The sequence below is a fragment of the Pectinophora gossypiella genome, chromosome 18 (assembly GCF_024362695.1).
Source record: "Pectinophora gossypiella chromosome 18, ilPecGoss1.1, whole genome shotgun sequence".
NCBI classification, from domain to species: domain Eukaryota; kingdom Metazoa; phylum Arthropoda; class Insecta; order Lepidoptera; family Gelechiidae; genus Pectinophora; species Pectinophora gossypiella.
The window spans coordinates 3571682-3592810 of NC_065421.1; the positions used below are offsets into that span (position 1 = coordinate 3571682).

Here is a 21129-nt window from a genome sequence, read left to right on the forward strand (position 1 = left end):
ATTTAACCCAATTGAACTTGCCGGCTCTTATCACGTAAAATTATGAATAAGATGGTACCTACCTAAATACTTATACGTGAGAATATCACATGATTTGTTTGAAAAAGTAAAACGACTCCGTGCTTCGGAACGCACGTTAAACGCCGATTGTCCAAAGACCTCCATCAACCCGAAATGAGGCAGCCTGTGCACCAGTGGGATGTATTAGGATATTTGTGTTATAAAATAAAGGAATATCCTTACGTAAAGATATCTACCCATACGTAAGATATTCGAATTAGAATTAAGTACTTTTTTTTGACATAACTTACACACAACAAGTTGCCTAAACAGGTATACAGGTTGGTGCTCTAGGATCTCTCTAATTTTATCATGAAATCAATAATAAGTAGGTAGCAATCTAATTCATTGTGTGTAAGATTATGGGACGGCCTCGTATTCGTCGACGAATGAGTTTGTTATTTCGCCCCTGCTGATATGATAAGTATTTTACCTACTAGATTAAACTATCATTTAGTAAATGTAATTGATATTCTAGAATTGTAAATAATAACGCAAACAAAATTCATAGCTTAAAAGTCACGACTTTCCAGTTTCAAACGCCAACTATAAAAGTGTCACGTCGCAACACTACAACTGTCAAAAAACTGACGATGGCGAAGTGAATTTTCGTCGCGGAAAATAAAATATTATTTTTGCAAAAACAGTAAAAGTAAAAATACAAAATGAGTACGATAGTGAGTGAGCTAAGCATGAACGATTTGAACACTAAGTTTTTTGAGATTATGCAAAGTGAGAGTAATGCAGAAGAAGCTGCAAAATTCATTTACGAGAGCGTTTTCGAAGATGTTACTTTGGGGTTCCTTTTCGAGGTCCACCACGGTATCAAGACTGGTTTGACGGACTTGATAGAAGGGGAGAAGGAAGACGAAGAGCCCTATAAGATTGTAAACTCCCCGGAATGCGACGTGTTTGGATTTTCGATGATGAAAAAGACCCCAGACACCAACTGTTCGTGTCCAAACTGCGAGAGGCCTGTGTCGGCTACCAGATTCGCTCCTCATCTCGAGAAATGTATGGGTGAGTTTAATATGGTTTCTCTTATTTATTGTGATATAGTTTTTCAAAAAGCAGTAAGATACTGTCAAAGCTTTTAAAGAAATGAGATTGATTTTAAGCAGTCTTTGTTCGACCAAAACAAATGAAACTTAAAAACAATATTTGATAACTGGCTAGCTATAAAATTCTGCTATAGCTCCAATGCAAAACTAACAAATAGGTTGCTTGAGGTGTGTTAAATGTTTATTTGTTAAATGTTCATTTGTTATACAAAGTTATCTGTCATAAAGAGTAGGTAAAATTATGGGCAGTAAACTATTTACTTAGAAAAGGGGTAATATTCAAAGTGCAGTATTAATTGTAGCTTTCCTTGAAGTTCCTTGACTCGGATGCTTTGATTTCTCTTCATCCAAAAGAAATGTTATGTACTAAATACAATCTAAGAATCAACTGAAAAGAGTAGATAAGAAAATGCCTTTCTAAGAGGATTCTTTATATTATCTGGATGACCAATCTTTGCCTAAGGGATAGGTACTCGAAAGCACCTATGAGGCTGGCATGATCACTCAGAGTTCAAAGCCTCATTAAAAATTAAAAATAAAAGGATTCTTTAAGTTGACTAACTCCTAAGGCAAACCATTTCCACACGCAATAATTGAACAATGGGGTTTGGATTTTAAAAGGACATTCGGTCTTACAATTATAAATAAATCTGACAGGAATGGGACGTAACAGCTCCCGAATTGCATCCCGGCGGATTGCATCGAACAGCCGGGAGCCTACTTCATACGCAGGGCTATTGAGTGACGATGAAGATGATGCCGACTGGGCCGGCGGCTCCTTGCAGAGTGAGCGCCGCAAGCGCAGGATCAAGAATAACAACAACAGGAAGCCGAACAAGTTGCATAAGTAAGATTTTTTGAAACATTTAAGTTATCTAGATTTTTCGATTCGACTTCGACGCGACCTCGTTGTGCGTGGTGCGAGTTATATCGACGGATTTGACTAATATACAGAGAGCGAATGCTATCTATAGTAGATTTTATAGACATCAAGAGAAGAGAGTAAAATTTAAAAAAATTAAACTAAAATTAAAACAGGAAGTTTACCTTTTTAAATTTATTTATATTGTTAACAGTAATAAAATGTCTCTATTATTACACTGTTGTATGTAATGAAATATAAGTTGTCATTTATACACTTTTGTCTATGTCACTGTATTCCTTTGCTTCTGTTATTACGGATTTTCTGGTTTTAAGGACCTTTATTCATACATTATCGATTCTGTCTCGCTCTAGCAAATGAAGGTTCTTAGTAACAGAAAAGGATAGAAGCATAGGAAAGTGTAATGAGGTCCCAGATATGGTTCAACCCTTAATTATGGTTGCCACATGTGTGTTTAAAGCATGTAAACCAATAGTAACATATTATGCATCAATGATGTAACTATATAAATAAACTCTGTTGTAATTATCCAACCCATGTTATTTAGCCGACCTGTGTAACGTAACAATTACAGTGGCAGCAACCGAAACAACAATGGCACACACAACTCGGACCCCAATGATGGAGGGGCCACATATGAGACGATGACAGCTAATGAGAAGAAGAATCTACTGCTGCAGATCTGCGGTGTCGTGTCTGAGCACACTAAGAAGCTGTGCACCAGGTATGTTGTATAGTAGAATCTTATTGTGACAGAGATAAGTGGAAAGAGTTGGCAGGAGGTCTTTGTCAAAAGACAAATGGACGAGGAAGATAATTATTATGTTTTAGTTTTATAATTGTTTATAGTTAGATTAAGTTCATAATATTCTTCTCCACACATTCAGTGGAGAAGAATGGCATTGGATTGGGAATTGTGGTGCACTCTTGGGGAGGCCTTTGCCAAAGGGCAAACTGGCACATAAGAAAATAGAAAATAAACTACGATATTTTAATATTTATGGAAACTATAGTTATGCAAAAAAAAAGGCAGTAATAAAGGCTTATATTATTATAAGTTCATAATAAAGGCTAGCACCGGGATTCGAACCCGGGATCTACGGATCGTGAGCCCAACGCTCAACCACTGGACCACAGATGCCGTTATTATAGCTAGTTTATTTATGCTTATGTTAACAGGTCAACCCGTTGCCCGCAACACACTGAGGAGCAGCGCCGCGCGCTTCGCAACAGCGTTCTGGAACCTTCTACACCGGAGTCAGGTACTATGGGCTTGGGGGACGAAGCTGGCTCGCCTCCGGACTCGAGTCCGTCTTCGTCGTGCTCGTCGTCAAGCCGTAAGCGCGACCGCCACCGCGTCAAGCCAAAGTCCAAGAACAAACGCGAGCGAAACGCTTCGCCTAACAGGGAGTAGACGGTAACAGAGGCTTCGCTTTATAAGGTCCTCTTTCGGCGTCCTCAACCGCTCAGAATGAAGTCTTTTTCTTAAAACACATAATAACGAGTTCTTACCGCGTTTAAAGTTCCCGTTATTATGTGTTTTAATTATGATAATAACCGCGTAAACTTAAAACAATGTATAAGTCTTTTTCTATCAATAACTTTGTAAAATTCGGTTTTCCAGACACAAAGATTTAAAAAAGGACAGCCTGTCCGGCCTAACATCTTGTTTCCGTCCAGAATGACTATATTTTGGAGTAAAAGCACACACTGGACACCCCATACAATAAAATCTCATTCTTACCGTGTCCGAATAAGGCGTAAGTGCGAGGGAGACAGACAATCCGCGCGCTCTCCTTTACTCCTTACAGTCATTTAATACTAAAGTAGAACGCAGGAGGGAGAGTTCTATTCTATATTTTGTAATTAGATGTGCAAGGTTAAATTACGGACATGCTGGCCCCGATTCTGCAGACACTTCTTATTTTATTTTAAGTTATACCCGTGATTTTCTTATTCGCCGAAAACGAAAGGGACGGATTATGGACAACTGTTAATTTTAAAATTAAAGAATAACATTAGCGAATGAAATAGGCATCTCGCGCCATCCGTTTGACGTGTGCTGTCAACTTAATTCTGTCGGGTTATTTATTGGCCAATATAAAATTCTGCCTAAAATTGACATGTGTTTTAAATTTTATACCTGTCGATTATTATACATCCCTTTCCTTTTCGGCGGATAAGAAAATGACAGGTATAACTTATAACAAACTTTGATGGTGTGTGCCGGAATCAGCATAATTTTCGTCTAATATTAGTATGGAAGTATGGAAGAATTAAACCATACAAATATTTCAGTTGTTAATTCTGAGAAAGATTAAAGGACACCAATGGAAGTGAACCTTAGAAAAGCCTGCTTAGGATTTGACTGGTAGTTAGAAGATTGTGAATTTTGCAAATGTTTATGGTTCTTATTTCTCATCTATATTAAATTATATTAGTAACAAGTCTTAAACCTATTATGGGAGTTATTCTCAAATGTATTTAAAGAGGAATTCAAATAGTAATGCTGTCGATATTTGAATGCAATTTATTAACAATGGCTCCCAAACACCTGATTTTATTTTAAGTTATACCCACTGGTTATACCTGTCATTGACAACCAGTCGTCACAGAGTAGACAACCATTACTGCCAAAGTCAAGTACATAAAAGATAATTTCTGGTACGTGTATCCAAAGTAATTCCAGTTATCCGTTGAAAAGGAAGATACATCAAAAGTAAAAATCATTCTGTGTTCGGATTTAGTACACATTTTTGCCACTGGGTGCGCTGATTGTGCTACGCACTTAGATAAAATCTTTTTCTAGGTTTAAGTCTTGAAATATTAACACATAGCGAATAGACAGAATCAGTTAGTGTCAAATACTTAAGAAACCTTTTCCCAAGTTATCGAGTAAACTGTTATTCGATAACTAATGTAACTAAACTCCGCCTTACCAATAAGCAATAAACAAGCGGCGAACGTGTAGCAGTCAAGCAAAGTTCAGTCGAATTATTTGATGATTGGATTCAATTTTGCTTGCCTCTCAAATACCCACACGTTAACTGGTTGTTTATTTATAGTTGGTAAGTCGGTTATTATGTGAGATTTAAGAACCGTAAACTTAGATTGATGATAGTGTGTTTTATATCAGTTAAAGGGGAGAAATAAGTTGATCTCTGAAGTTGAAAGTTCCAACTCGTTATAAGTCTTCAAGGCTAGATTGAATAGGCATTTGCTAGGTAAGCGTGATCCACCCCAAACCACATCGTCACTTACCATCAGGTGAGATTGTGGTCGAACGCGAGCCTGTATTATTTAAAAAAGGTACATCCATCGCAAGATGAACTTAGTACCCACACCTCACAGAGCTGTCTGTTAGACCAACGTGAGAGGTGGTGAGCCGTATCGACGTCTGTAGTGGTAATAATTAATGGTTTAATAATTTAATCGTTTCGTATATAAAGCGAATTTATGTAGCGTCTTGCTACATGGTGCTAATTCTTGTACACACCATCTAATTTTATTTTAAGTTGTACCTGTCATTTTCTTATCCGCCGAAAAGGAAATACACGGGCATATAAAATTTATGAAACACATGTTAATTTTAGGCAGAATTTTAAAAAACCCTTCCAAATTTTTATATTGTTCAACAACCCGACAATAATTAAGTTGAGAGCACATGTCATTCGTTCGTCCCTTTCCTTTTTGACGGATAAGAAAATGACGGATATAACTTAAAATAAAATTAGGAGGTGTCTGCAGGAATCGGGCTATATAGTATAGATGTAACCAATTGTTGTTCAATATGGCGTCCTTTCATGCCGTGCTCTGCTGAATCCATGTCAATGTAAACCCCTGCATTTTCCCATAGGGTAGTTTCCAACTAGTCAAATCAGTTCTTTTTGTGTCATAACACAAAATTACTACGGAATTTGTATGAAAAAGCAACCTATAACATCATAGAAAATCGTGACAAAATATCGCACTTATTATTACATTTTTCTTTATTAAAATTCATAAATAAGTTAACGAGAGAAAACGTTTATCGTCAGCTTTAAATCTGTCTTTATTTAGTATCATTTTATCTTTGACCTAGGAAACTACCCAATTAACATAAGCGTAAGTAGAGAAGACAGTGTCCTTAGTCGAATAAAGCTTGGCTTTATGTATAAATTGAAAAATAAAATATAATTTGTGATCGTATTCATTTATGTACAAATTATATTTTGAATTTGATTTATTTATTATAAATGTTAGTAGTTTATAGGCGAAAATATAAACTTTAGACATTATTTTTGAATCGCTCGCATTCAAATCGCGTTCGAAAAATGTATACCCATTTCACGTAGCACACGAGAACTTGTCATTTGCAAGATGAGACAGGTATATATTTTCGCAAGCGAATAGAAGCGATTCAAAATAAGTCCCTTGGTCTTGATGCTGAGATCAAGACAGTGTAGTCGTAGTATAATAACATCTCAATGTAGGCTAAGAAATACATTCACTGTAGTGTGTATATAAATGTAATTGATTGACGATGTGATGACTGACCTGTTAATTTTCAATATTGAATTAATAAATTACCATGTATACGCTTTAGTAGTTTTTTTCCTATTATAAGTATATATTTCGTCGCAAATAGCCTTTAAAAAAACACACCTAAAGCAGGAGCAGTTCGGAAGCAGCGTGGGGGCAGATTATAAGGAATTAAGAATATAATATCAATCATGCAATAGAAGAGAGATTGGAAGCGCGAAATGCGCACCATACCTTTAAGTAGCTTAAGTTGGTTTGTTAAATACTTTATTATATGTTCTGTTCTAATTAAGCTGTTGGTTATCTAAATAAAATAAATAAATAATACAAGAATGAGCAAATAGTTCATACTTCTTTGCAATCCACTTGTCTGCAAACTTTATGACCCACGGAGCTCCGTGATAGGATAATAAAAGGTCGTCTTGTGCATTATAACCTGCAGAGCAAAAAAGAAAATAAGAAGATCCCTCCTTATCACAGGAAAGCTAATAACCTTAGTATGGTCGGATATTTATCAAAAAAATACCTTTGTATGCAGTATCTTACGAAGAGTACTGATAAAATTGCAGCTTATCACATAAAATATACATTACCGGTAACGTGCTTTTGGAATTTGAGAAGCAGTAGAAGTGTCGTTATCTGTATGCAGTAGTAGTAAAAGAGAGCGCGGGGTTGAACCGGTGACAGCGGTTCTCGTATAAAATGCGCGTTAGGGCGTTTCCATCCTCTTCTATTCCGTGCTGTCAAGTCCTTGCAATCGTTAAAAGCAATACTATAGGTAATCGATCGATAGTAACAGTAGTTCTATCGATGGTATAGATGATTATCGATAGTTCGGAATATTCTCCCACAACATTGTTTCTGTATGAACAAGGTATTGGGCGATAATTCGTAATAAAACAAAAACATAAAAGAATAAACCATTATTTTATTGGCATATAACTGTATTGAAATATTTACATTAATACAATATCGATATCACATAAAAACACACCTCAAAGAATGTTGTAAAAGCAAAAAAAAACTGATTTACTAATTAAAAGTAAGTAAGTACCTATAAGATTTTTCAAAAAAAGATCTTTGGAATGGGAATTTCTTGTACAAAAATCGATTTTTAACATAAAAAAGTAACTAAGTAAATTCGAAATGGTCTCTTGTTAAATTTCAAAAGTTGTCGATTCGGGCGAAAATGGAAATGTGAATGCCTAAATTAAAAGTTAGTGGCTGCTAACAGAAAGTATTAAAACATAATATTAAAAATTATATGCTATTAAAAAGGTCTTTATCTGACATGTCTTTGTGCTTTCTTTACGCACAAGCTACGTCAAAACATTATTTGAAACATTAACTTATCATTACAATCATTCTCACTAATTCACAGTTAGGAATCCATAATCATTGGTGTCCGAATATATAAAATATAATAATAATACTATATTATTTTAGTCTTGTTAGTCGACAAGTATATTGGTGTTAAATTATATCGGCTGAAACCGATAAACTAGATAACCGATAAACCCTATTATAATTATTGCTGTAAAACAAATCCCTTGGAGAGCCGTTCTCAAGTTTCCATAATACAATTCCATTATGTACTAAGCACCAGCATAAACATCGTTATCAGCAGATCCATGTATCATTCGAATATAAAATTGTATTTGATAAGTACAGATTTGGTCTCGAAATATGTTTGTTTTTAATTTTAAGTCTACATTAGGGTTGTAACGAAAATACGGAAAATGATTGCGTAAATACTGTGTCAAAATTTTGCAACCTCGCACAATTATTCGTATAAGTTATCAATGGTATCAATATTCGTATAAGTTATGTAAAAATTGACGATTCAAAATGTAACTATGTTATCAATAAAGATATATTTGAATTTGAATTGGATTTGAATGTGAATATATCCAGTAGGTCCGTTACAACCCTACTTCACAAGTACGGATCCAAGATAACGACACAATCTATGTAACACAGAGCGCAGTACTACACAGTGCGCTTTATAATATCATTTGCGCTATTGCATGGTGCGTTACAGGACAGAAAGATAGAGTAACACTCTAGAGCGAAAGAGACACCAAAAACTGTACCATTCTGACAGCTTGCCTACGCACCTTGCTATAACGCGAGTGGTGTATGTATAGATAGACAAGAACCTTTTGACGCGTGGATAATATTGACAGGAGGGCGCTGGTGTGACCATTTCCAATTTAAAAACAAGCTAGGAGTAGTCAAAGGTACATCCATCGCAAGGCGATTTAAGTACAGACACCTCACCGAGCTTTCTATTAGACTAACGCCATCCATTCTCCATTTATAACAACTGTCAATAATGGCGTTTCCATAGGATTCTTAAAACAGCGTGATAAGAGTGACATCTCTCTCTTTCGCACTAAGCCGTACACCATTAGTGTGAAAGAGATGAGCTATCTTTGCCCTGCAGGTTCTGTTCGACAATGCGCCTCGAGCGGGGGAAATTATACCACCGGCTTCGACCAATACACGCAGCGAAACGCTATCTACTCGAAAGTTTATCTACGCAGATTTTATTTATTTATTTATTAAAAATAAGTATAGTACTTAATACAATTTTTTTACAGTTGGCGGTGCAACAAAAACCAACTTTGGTTTATCCGTACACCGGCATTCACCATCGTTGCTTCCAATTTGCAACATAATATCATCCTCGAACAAATACAACAAATAAGGAACATGTAGGTAGCAATTTATACACTTGCAAACGAAGTAAACAAAAACTATTTCGCTGCATCAGCTTCGCGACACACAGGTTTTTGCGGTTTCTCTAATATTGTTCCTGATTTAAGAAATGTTAAGTTCAGTGATTTCATTTTTAAAAGGTAACAAAGCCAATGGTCGAAGTCTTGGATATAATTCGAGCCGCGGCGCGGTTGCTGTGCCATGGGGGCTGCTGCCCTGCTGCCATTCTTATCATGTTACGTGTAAGGAGTTAAGTTCCACGACTATGGCGCCACGTACCAGAAGACCCTTGTCGCAAATACTACACAAGCTAAGTACGAATAACGCGAACTGGACGACGTACTGTAGACGCGACCGGCGCGTCTAAACTCCGACAATTATAGCAAATATAGTTCACAAATTGACTAAGCGAGAACACTGCGAATATTAGGTATCATGCAATGACAATAAAAGAATATAATTATAAACTTTACCGTTCGGTAACCCGATGAATAAGTACTTGGAAAACCTTCCCGTTTATATAAAACCTTCTTTTTTGAAGTCGGTTAAAAACCGTGTTTAAAGGACTACAAAGCGTTTGGACTCTTGCGACAACCGTTGGTAAATATAGGCGCCTGCGCCGATTGTACGTTATTTATAAGCTCCTGGTACAAGGAGGATACAAAATGGTGTTACTTATCACCCTTAGCAGACCTTAGGGATATAGTGCGTCAGGGATTAGAGGTTCCCTTTAAAACATTATACCTAATACGTTTCGCTTGATTCCATACAAGTTTGTTCAATGTCTACTATAAGCTAGTACAAAATGGCCGCTGGTAGCATGATTAGAGAGACACCGTTAGATGTACGGTCACGGGTACTAATAGGAATACACTTTGATACCATGTCACATTAACTTTTTTGACAAATTAAACCGTAAGTCTCATTAAATATCAAATATGATAGTGCGACAGGGTTCTAAAGTGTGTACATCATATTGCTCATGACTGTATATCTCATCTCTTTCGCAATAAGCTGCACCTACAGTATACAGTTAGTATACAGACACGTCCCTGTCCTGTTGTCATTCTAATCATGCTATGGTTTGAAATATGTGAAATACGCCATAAATTTTAATTTACCAACTTATAATATACATTAACATCCATCTTAGTTCTTGGTATCAACGGTGGCTGCAAGTTGTCTCGATTCCTTGTGGCTCTGCCCACCCCATAAGAGATTACGGGCGTGAGGTTAATGATTGTATAATATACATTATAAAATCTCGTCTTCATTCAAACGCTTTGTTGTTCTAAAAACACATGCTAACTTCATCGGATGTAGGATAAAGTACATGTATATGAGTTTCATATCCGCATAACAGTAATTCGATACAGGAATACTGATTGTTTTCGTAATAATTCTACCTCGCTGGTTCGATTGGACCTCGGACTAACTCCAATATGCAGTGAATTTTATTGTTACAAGCTGCACACATCTGTATAAACATCATCCTAGCCTGGTTAGGACATTACAGGCTGACCACCTGATTGTCCGAAAGAAAGCCGTTGGTCCCGGTTACTACTTACTGTAAGTACGTAGTCGTTACTTGAGGCCTTTGACGCTCAATAGTAACCATGACACCAGGGTTGATGAGGTTGGTAATCCACCTCACAAACCACACGATAGAAGATCTCCCTAGCGTTGTGCCGTCTCTAACCTAATCTGAAGATTTCATAGGTCTGGTGAACAGTATTCATACACATGTGTGCAACCTGCTTCCCGTGTAGAAGGCTATTACTAAGAATAATAATAATTTGCACTGGAGCCGGTTAACATCGTACAACTATAGTTAACAAGTGACACTAAGTACCGGCCGATATTTTAACGCCCCTCGATGATACACTCGCGGCCTGGCCCCACGCCGATGTACCTCACTGGAATATAAATAAATTGAATGAGACTAAAAACTAGAAGCTCAAATGTAGGCGGCAGCACTGTTGAGTGTTCCTAAATGTTGACAGAATTCTATACTGGTGCTAACTCCTGTAGACACCATCAATTTTATGGAACACACGTCAATTTTAATCACAAATCTAAAACAACTCTAGAAAAATTTTACATTGGCCAATAACCCGACAGAATTAAGTTGACAGCACACGTCGATTTGCATATCAGCGAGATACCTTTTTGATTCGCCCGGCTTATTCATCATTTACTCATTCTTTCTAAAATTAACAGCTGTCAATATGTCCCTTTTCTTTTCGACCGATATAAAATTAGATGGTGTTTACAAGAATTAGCATCATTGTATAAGTATACAATGCAGAATCATAGCAGGCAGTTGAGTAGACAAACATATTGTTTTGTTTATATTTTCACTAAAACCCTTTGTGCAGCGTTTAATTGCAAAATCATAGTGTTATATTTATTCCCTAAAGTTCGGAAAGAAGAAAACTCATAAAAACTTATTTTCAATCAAAACTGCCTTTTTCCAGCGTGCTGTTTTTCCTTCATAACTTATTCTTCAGACGGGATACACTCCACGTTGCTCCATATTTTATAGCAATTTATCACGAATTTTAACTGGACAGTGGCCCCGATTCCTGTAGACACCTAACTTTAAGTTATACGTGTCATTTTCTTATCGGTCGAAAAGAAAAGGGACATATTGACAGCTGTTAATTTTAGAAAGAATGAGTATGATGAATAAGCCGGTCGAATCAAAAAGATATCTCGCGGATATGCAAACCAACGTGTGCTGTCAACTTAATTGTCGGGTTATTGGGCAATGTAAAAATTTTCTAGGGTTGTTTCAGATTTGTGCTTAAAATTGACGAGTGTTCCATAAATTTTATGCTTGATTACCCATATCTTTCCTCTTCGGCGGATAAGAAAATGACATATAACTTAAAAATAAAATTAGATGGTGTTTACAGGAATTAGCACCATTGTATACTTATGGGCGATAGGGGGCGGTCTGTGATTTTTGATCCATCTGTATACATAGTTGTTATGTACGGTCACGAGCATTAATATGTATACACTTTGGTACTATGTCACATTAACTTTTTTGACAAATTGAACTGTAAGTCTCACTAAATGTCAAATATGTTAATGCGACAGAGTCCTAAAGTGGGTACATTATATTGCTCATGACTACATAAAGTAATGTGTGTTGTCATAGTATGCAAATAAAGATTATTAAATATTGTACTAACCAGGTAACCGCAGGTGGTCCTCGATGGTCCGGACGTACTCAATGGCCGCGTCGGGCAGCTGCTCGTACTCCCGCACCGCCTCTATACTCTGTGCCCAACCCGGTAGGGTTATATACTCCACCTGAAAAATATACATGTTCATCATCCCCCTAAAAAGCGAAGAAAAGCGCGAAGGCGATTGGGGCAACCACCGTCCTACACGCCCTATCTATGGAGTAATGGCGATTACTCCACCGACAAGAGCGCAGCTCTTAAATAGAGAGAGATCATCCTCCTAGCATTATCCCGTTTTTCACAGGATCCGCTTACCTAACCTGAAGATTTGACAGGTCCGGTGTTTTTCCGGTTCCGGTTTGACCTTCCAACCCGCGAAGGGACGACCAGCCCACAGGTTGGGTCACATACCTCCGAAAATTAATTTCTCGGGAATGTAGGTCTCCTCACGATGTTTTCCTTCATCGCTGAGCACATGATAATCATTTATCATCCAAACATGAATTCGAAAACAAATTCGTCAATCATTGGTTTAGGCCTGTGATAAATTTGAATCTGCGACCTCAGTGAGAGGCATGCGTTCTACCAACTGGGCTACCATGGAAAAATATACCGTTTTATGATAGATATTAGATGCAATCTTATCGATTTGCTTATTCAGCGCTTATCGCTATCGACACACTGGTGTCAGGGTTATTACTAGTGATGTGCCGGATCGTTAAAAATGTATATCCGCGGATACGGACCTGAATACGGATATTTAGTGTAAAGATCCGCGGATACGGATCTTTATTTTCTTAAAAAAAAGATTAAAGTTTTAGTTATTTCATTATTATAAAAGTGATATTTTATCTTGCTTTCATTATAAAGATCTATCTATCTAAATTTTAGCAATATAAAGGTGCCAAATATTTGATTTTAAGAAATAAAAACAATCTGAGTGGAATTTTATAGTTTTTTATTTAATAATTCTACTTAATCACCTGAAAAAGATCCGTAAAAGATCCGCGTGAAAAGTAACGGACACGGATACGGATTTTTCTTTTATCTCGGATATCCGCGGATACGGATACGGATATTCGGAACATCACTAGTTATTACTGAACCGCCAAAGGCCCCTGACATGGCTCATGTAACGACTACATACTTACATCATAAGTTTTAACCGGGGCCAACGGCTTAACAAGCCTTTCGAAGCACGGATCATCTTGCTTTCGGACAATCAGGTGATTAGCCTGTAATGTCCTAACCAAACTAGGTATCACAAAGTAATTTTTGTGATATTTCCCCACCGGGATTCGACCTCCGGATCTTGAGTCCAACGCTCAACCACTGAACCACGAAAGCCTTTAAAAAATGACGGGTATAACTTAAAATTAGGTGTCTGCAGGAATCGGGGCCAATAAGTGTGTATAACAGCCTCCGTGGTCTAGTTGTTAGAACGTTAGACTCACAATCTGGAGATCCGGGTTCGATTCCCGATGGGGACATTGTCGAAATCGCTTTGTGAGACTGTCCTTTGTTTGGTAAGGACATTTCAGGCTTGAATCACCTGATTGTCCGAAAACATACATACATACATAAACTCACGCCCGTAATCCCTAATGGGGTGGGCAGAGCCACAAGTAATCAAAGACAACTTGCAGCCACTGTTGATACGAAGTCCAAAGATGGATATGATGAACCTTATGGTGATAAGGGATCAGCCTATCGCCCATAACATTAGTCCATCATGTTAGAGGACACAATCCCTCTGTCGGTTTTTACGACAAAGTAAGATGATTCCGTGCTTCGGAGGGCACGTTAAGCCGTTGGTCCCGGCTATTAGCCGTAAAAACAACTCCACCAACCCGCAGTGGAGCAGCGTGGTGGAGTATGCTCCGTACCCCCTCCGGTTGATTGAAGGGAGGCCTGTGCCCAGCAGTGGGACGTATATAGGCTGTTTATGTAAGTGTGTATAATTACCTCGATGTTACTAAGCTCGGCCATGGAAGACGGGAAGTAATCGATTCTCTTTCCATTCAATTTGTACGCGACCCCGATCTTGATTTCTTTCAGCGTATCCAGCACGTCCATCTTGGTTAAGCATACCCTGTAATAAGCATTTTTTATTGTTTACATAAGGTCACTATATCCGATTGGGGTAAGCAGAGGTCGATCCATCGCAAGATCAACATAATACTCGCACCTCAACGAGCTTTCTGTTAGATCAACGTGAATTTTATTAACATCTTACGTAATTACAATCATCATCATCATCAGCCCATTAACGTCCCCACTGCTGGGGCACGGGCCTTCCCTATGGATGGATAGGGAGATCGGGCCTTAAACCATCACGCGGGCCCAGTGCGGATTGATGGTTATTAACGACTGCTAATGCAGCCGGGACCAACGGCTTAACGTGCCTTCCGAAGCACGGAGGAGCTCGAGATGAAAACTTTTTTTTTGTGGTCACCCATCCTATGACCGGCCTTTGCGAAAGTTGCTTAACTTCAACAATCGCAGACCGAGCGCGTTTACCGCTGCGCCACCGAGCTCCTCATTCACCGAACTCCACATTCCTGACAAATTAAGTTATAATTGGTGGTTGCCCAAATCGGCACCATTGCTGTACTAACGAGGTGTATCCGTTGACCATGGTGGTGTATCGCACGACGACCAGGTCGAGCCAGCCGCAGCGGCGCACGCGCTTCGTGGTCACGCCCACCTCTTGACCACGCTCCTGTAGCAGTCGACCTACTTCCTGCAACGACACGAAAAACAACATTAGATAGCGATCTATTTTATTTATTTATTTATTTCTTTATTGCATGTCACATGGTATTACAGTTCTTATAAGTAAATAATGTACAAACATGTGACACCCTGTAAGGGCACCGCAAAAGTATTCCAACAATAGCTTAAACTCGTAAAGCCGATGTTTCCAGACACAATAGTAAAACAATGGAGTTCAGATTTTAAAAGGACTGTCGGTGTTACGACTTTAAAACTAAAAAAAAATACATAAACAGCCTATATACGTCCCACTGCTGGGCACAGGCCTCCCCTCAATCAACCCGAGGGGGTATGGAGCATGGAGCATACCCCACCACGCTGCTCCACTGCGGGTTGGTGGAGGTGTTTTTACGGCTAATAGCCGGGACCAACGGCTTAACGTGCCCTCCGAAGCTCGGAATCATCTTACTTTTTCGGACAATCAGGTGATTCAAGCCTGAAAAGTCTTTTCCAAACAAAGGACAGTCTCACAAAGTGATTTCGACAATGTCCCCATCGGGAATCGAACCTGGACCTCCAGATCGTGAGCCTGACGCTCTAACCACTAGACCACGGAGGCTGTTAATATATATATATATATATATATATATATATATATATATATATATATACAGGGTGTTAGTGACATCGTAACGAAAACTGAGAGGGATGTTTCAGACCATGATTCTGAGTTGTTATCAAGTGGAATTTTCCATCGCAAAAGTATAGAATTGAAAATAATTAAAATAAACTAAAAAAAATACATAATTTCAACTAAACAAATTATAATTATGCAATGGCACTCTTTATTCTTATATAACTATACTTAGTTAGTCTTAGTTATATCTACACGAGCTCATTCCACCATCCCCTTTTATCTTTGGACTTCTAGACGTACAGCCGGGTTCCTATTTGATGGATATCCCAACTATTCGCACAAAGCGCTTCGCATCGTCCTTCATTATGCGCACTGCTAGGGAGTGGAATTCTTTGCCGTCTTCTGTATTTCCGAACGCATATAACCCGGGTGCTTTCATGGCCAGAGTGGGCACCTTCTGGGCGAGCTCGCTCCATCTTAGGCCTCGTCAATGCCTTCGGGCAAGTCTAGGGCCAAGAGCAAACCCATTACAGATAAAAAATAAATAAATAGATAACACCTTTATTTAGAAAACGTTCAGCTGCTTGTCTTCCCGGGCATTTCGTAAAAACCGACAGAGGGATTGTGTCCTCTAACATGATGGACTAATGTTATGGGCGATAGGCTGATCCCTTATCACCATAAGGTTCATCATATCCAGCTTACGACATCGTATCAACAGTGGCTGCAAGTTGTCTTTGATTACTTGTGGCTCTGTCCACCCCATTAGGGATTACGGGCGTGAGTTTATGTATGTATGTATGTACCTTTATTTAGGTTTAATACATACACAACTTTACAACACAATGTTACATTAACTTAACCTCTCATATGCCGAGATACCAGACACAATAGATTTTACATTGTGTCTGGTCGAGATCCGCGTTCCGGCGTTCGAAAGATTAATCAGTTAATGTTTAATAATTTTTATTACAATGCCTGCTTCTTCTTACATAACACATAGCATCACGCCTGTCTCCCCAAAAGGGTAGGCAGAGGCGTATAGTAATTCTTTCCTTGTTATGTTTCAAACTGTATGTTTTACTGATTGTTTGTAACCTACTTGTATTGTTGTCCCAAATAAACGTATTATCTATCTATCTATCTTATCTTATTTAGCCTATTTGATCTCACTGCTGGGCAAAGGCCTCCCCTTGATTTTTCCACTCCTCTCGACTTTGCGCGATCTCCGGCCAATCCTTGCGATAAGCATTGAGGTCGTCACACCATCTTTTACGCGGTCTGCCTCGACTTCTAAGCCCGCCCTGAGGTATCCAGTGAGTAACGACTCGTGCCCACCGCTCCGGATGCATCCGACAAACGTGTCCGGCCCAGTCCCACTTCAGTTTGGCGGACTTTTTCCCTACATCAGTGATACCCGTTTTGGAGCGCAGTGTAGTGTTTCGCACACGGTCGATTCGTTTAACGCCTAGGATACATCAAATATAATCGTCTTAGACGAAGCCCTGCGCCGCGGTACGAGACCAACTGAGCACCGTCAGGGCTGTCGTCTTAAATTTTGTCGTGATAGGTGGTGAGCCGTATGTATCGCCGTCAGTCGAGACAACTGTGTTAGTGAAAACTGCACAGATAATTTGTGCAAGTCCGGTCCTGGCCTCGAACCGGCGCACTGTGGAATATTTGGGTGTGTTTCGGATCAAAAATCTGTAACTCCGTCAATTTTAAAGATAGAGCGATGTAATTTTGCACTAATATAAAGGAATATATAAAAATTCATATAAGTAATGTTTGGTGAATTGAAATTACGCGTAATTTTTTTTATTAAATAAAGAAAACTCACAATCGTTTAAAATGCTATATATTTATTGAAATTTATATTTTTAGTTATATTATCTTACCTGTATTTCTTAACACTAATTACTCAATTAACATAACTTATCATATTACATACATACATACATACATAAACTCACGCCCGTAATATCTAATGGGGTGGGCAGAGCCACAAGCAATCAAAGACAACTTGCAGCCACTGTTGATACGAAGTCCAAAGATGGATATGATGAACCTTATGGTGATAAGGGATCAGCCTATCGCCCATAACAACTTATCATATTAATGATAAAATAAAATAAAAAATGGTACAGTACCTATAGCTATACATTATGCTAAACATAGGAATGAATCAAAATTTTCTTAATATTATTAATTTAACTAGCTATGTAATAGGGTTTCTTGTTAGGTTCATTGCTTCTTCATCTGTAAGCATTTTGATTATTTTTGCGTTATCAAAGTGATTCAAAACGAAAAGCTTTTCAGAATCCAGCCAATTTGTGTTATTTTTTAAAAATATATTCTTATTGCGTGCTGCTTCTTTCCAGCGTCTATTAGACGCAGGGATGATAGTCTGTTGAATTTTACCAATTATAAAACATATATTGTCTTCTGATACTTGTTTTTCCTCCAAATATGTCGAAAGTGCCGCAGTCGTTTTACCGCCTTCTATATAAGATTCTATTAATTCACGTTTACTACAGTTAAAAGTAGACATTTTGAAGAGTAAAATAGCCGTACTATACGAAAATACCACTGAAATTGTAATGGAAACATATTTTGTTACCTCCCTTTATATTGTTTCAGAATGTGTGAATTAATTCAGATATCTATTTTCTCACGGAAAATGACACCAAAATAATAAAAACTTAACAATATAAAATAATCAATAAGTATTGTTAAATCAAGTCAACCACGAAACCGCAATTGATAGCAATTTCCGTTCCCTGACTAGGATTCGATTTTACCTCATATCTCCAAAGTTCGCAAAAAATCGCAGCTAATTTTTATATATGTTGTTGATAAGTAACTAAACTATCAATTAACATTAAATTCAAAGCACCGGTAAGCGCCGGTAAATGTTAAAAGCTTCGACGAAGTTGAAGAAAACCTTTTTTTTCCTCCATTTCTTCTTTAATTTTTTTACGTACATATTCGTATTAAAAACAATCAATTTAATTTGTTTAAATTTTCCGATAGATAAGCTTTTCAAAAATATATAATACCATATACCTTTCATTTTAAGTTTTAAAACTATCTGACTTTGAAAATCGTCAATGAGGAACTTGATATTTCCCAATTTCATGAACCTTAACTTTACCACATGAAAACAACTACTTTCACCAAATATAATATGAATTACGCTACAGAATATGAATCTTCGACTTTCGAACTATTAAATTACATTGATAGAAGGACCTATTTCAATAAGTGAAAAAATGAATTTTGATACGCGTTTGTTCTACCATATTCCATAGTGCGGCGCTCCCCGATTGAGAAGCAAGCCGGTGTGCCGGTGGAGTGCCTAAACGCAGTCTGATGACGTCACATATCTGCAGTACTGTACAGTTTCACTTTTTTTCCTTGTTTTATTTTGTTGTTATTTAGTAATTAACCACTTTTTAGCATTTAACTGCAACTAACCCCTGTTGCAGCTAACCACACCAAAAACACACACACACACACAGCTAACTAGGCCGCCTGTTGTGCTTTTCTGTATATGTTGTCCTTATCTCTGTATTTTGCCCGGGTGAGAGCCTTCAGCGCTCCCCATTTGTCCGGCCAAGTAGTTAATGCCATCTGCGGCAAATCTACAATAAGTCACGTCAAAAAAAAATCTGTATTTTGTGTCCATTGTGCTCAATAAAGTATTTTATCTATCTATCTATCTATCTAACCTCACGTTACAAAATTTCCTAACCATGCCGTGTATACACGTTTTGGGTTTCAATGTAGTTATTACCCACATTTGTAACCTTTTATTTTCGCATGTCATGATTGTTACCTGTTGTGTGTACCTTTTAAATAAATAAAATAAAAGTACTTACATCGTTCAGCTCTGTAGGGAAGGGGCCGTCTCCGACGCGCGTGGTGTACGCCTTAACGACTCCGATGACGTCACCAATGGACCGTGGGGGGATGCCCAGCCCGGTGCATACTCCGCCGATGCTGCAGTTCGATGACGTCACGTACGGGTATGTACCTATGGGCAACGGGAGACATTCATACCTACAATCGTGGTATAAGAAAACCAGGTATGCTCAATCCTAAGACAAGCCGCCAATGGCCCCGATTCCTGCAGACACCGCCTAATTTTATTTTAAGTTATATCCGTCATTTTCATATCCGTCGAAAAGGAAAGGGACGGATGATTCACAGCTCTTAATTTTAGGAAGAATGAGTAAATGAATGAATAACCCGGCCGAATCAAAAGGTACGTCGCTGGTATGCAATCCGTTTGACGTGCTGTCTACTTAACTGTGTCGGGTTATTGACGGATGTAAATTTTTTAGATGGTTGGTTTAGATTTGTGCTTAAAATTGACGTGTGTTCCATAAATTTTATGCTTGTCGATTACCCGTCCCTTTCCTTTTCGGCGGATAAGAAAATGACAGATATAACTTAAAATAAAATTAGATGGTATTTACAGGAATTGGCACCATTGCCAGCCCATTGATGAAATAAGTGTTACCATTATGGCAACTTCTTATAGTATTGTATACATCATATTTGTTATTTAATGAGACTTCGGTTTAGTGCGACAGGGTTCTAAAGTGGGTACATGATATTGACTGTTACCGAAGTCGATGTCCAACATGGCGGCGTTGGCTCCCTCGACGAGCACGCGGCGGCCCTTGCCGATCTCCTTGTGCAGGTAGGACACCGTGTCCCTCACCAGCGGGCGGACCTGCTTCGCGTACAACTTGTACCTGGACAACTCCTCCTCAATGTCCACTTGTAGGGACGGAAACATGCGCGTGTACACCGATACCAGGGTACGGAACCTGGAAATCAATTAGAGAATTTAAAAAAAGTTTATTTCGATATCGTAGTAGACCCCGAACGTGATGATTATTATTATTTTTTATGTATATTTATACGCCTGCATGAAAGAAAGAAAGAAAGAAAGTATATATTATTAGAGGACACCATTATTTGAATTATTTTACCACCTTTTTTGTATTCTATGTGTTCTCGCAAATAAATTGATTTGATTTTATTTGATTTTGACTGTCATCGGAAGAACTGGACGGTGCTGCACAGGACCGTGAGGTGCGGAAAGACCTGGGGGAAGTCTTTGCCCAACAGTGGGATCAAGAGGGCTACTAATAATAATATTTCTCCCTAAACAGCCTCCGCGGTCTAGTGGTTAGATAGGTAGATCTGGGTTTGATTCCCGATGCGGACATTGTTCTTTGTTTAGTAAGGACTTTGCAGGCTTGAATCACTGATTGTCCGAAAATATAATTACGTGCTTCGGAGGGCATGTTAAGTCGTTGGTCC

At 38.3% G+C, this 21129-nt stretch overlaps 2 protein-coding genes across 2 annotated transcripts in view; one reads left to right on the forward strand and one right to left on the reverse strand.

Annotated features, from left to right (window-relative positions):
• The first annotated feature begins 646 nt into the window (after nt 1-646).
• Nucleotides 647-6584, forward strand: LOC126375304 (SAGA-associated factor 11 homolog). Its single transcript, XM_050022245.1, has 4 exons — nt 647-1080; nt 1779-1968; nt 2579-2728; nt 3184-6584. The coding sequence occupies exons 1-4, from the start codon at nt 726-728 to the stop codon at nt 3416-3418; spliced, it is 930 nt and encodes a 309-aa protein (XP_049878202.1). The 5' UTR covers nt 647-725; the 3' UTR covers nt 3419-6584.
• An 849-nt stretch (nt 6585-7433) lies between these two features.
• Nucleotides 7434-21129, reverse strand: part of LOC126375280 (adenylosuccinate synthetase) — a 32758-nt gene continuing 19062 nt past the window's right edge. Inside the window, exons 5-10 of the mRNA XM_050022213.1 lie at nt 20425-20630; nt 19674-19828; nt 15059-15183; nt 14406-14532; nt 12447-12567; nt 7434-11162 (exon numbers count right to left, since the gene is read on the reverse strand). Coding sequence (XP_049878170.1) covers nt 11110-11162; nt 12447-12567; nt 14406-14532; nt 15059-15183; nt 19674-19828; nt 20425-20630 — 787 coding nt within the window. The 3' untranslated portion in view covers nt 7434-11109. The remainder of the gene's footprint in view (nt 11163-12446; nt 12568-14405; nt 14533-15058; nt 15184-19673; nt 19829-20424; nt 20631-21129) is intronic.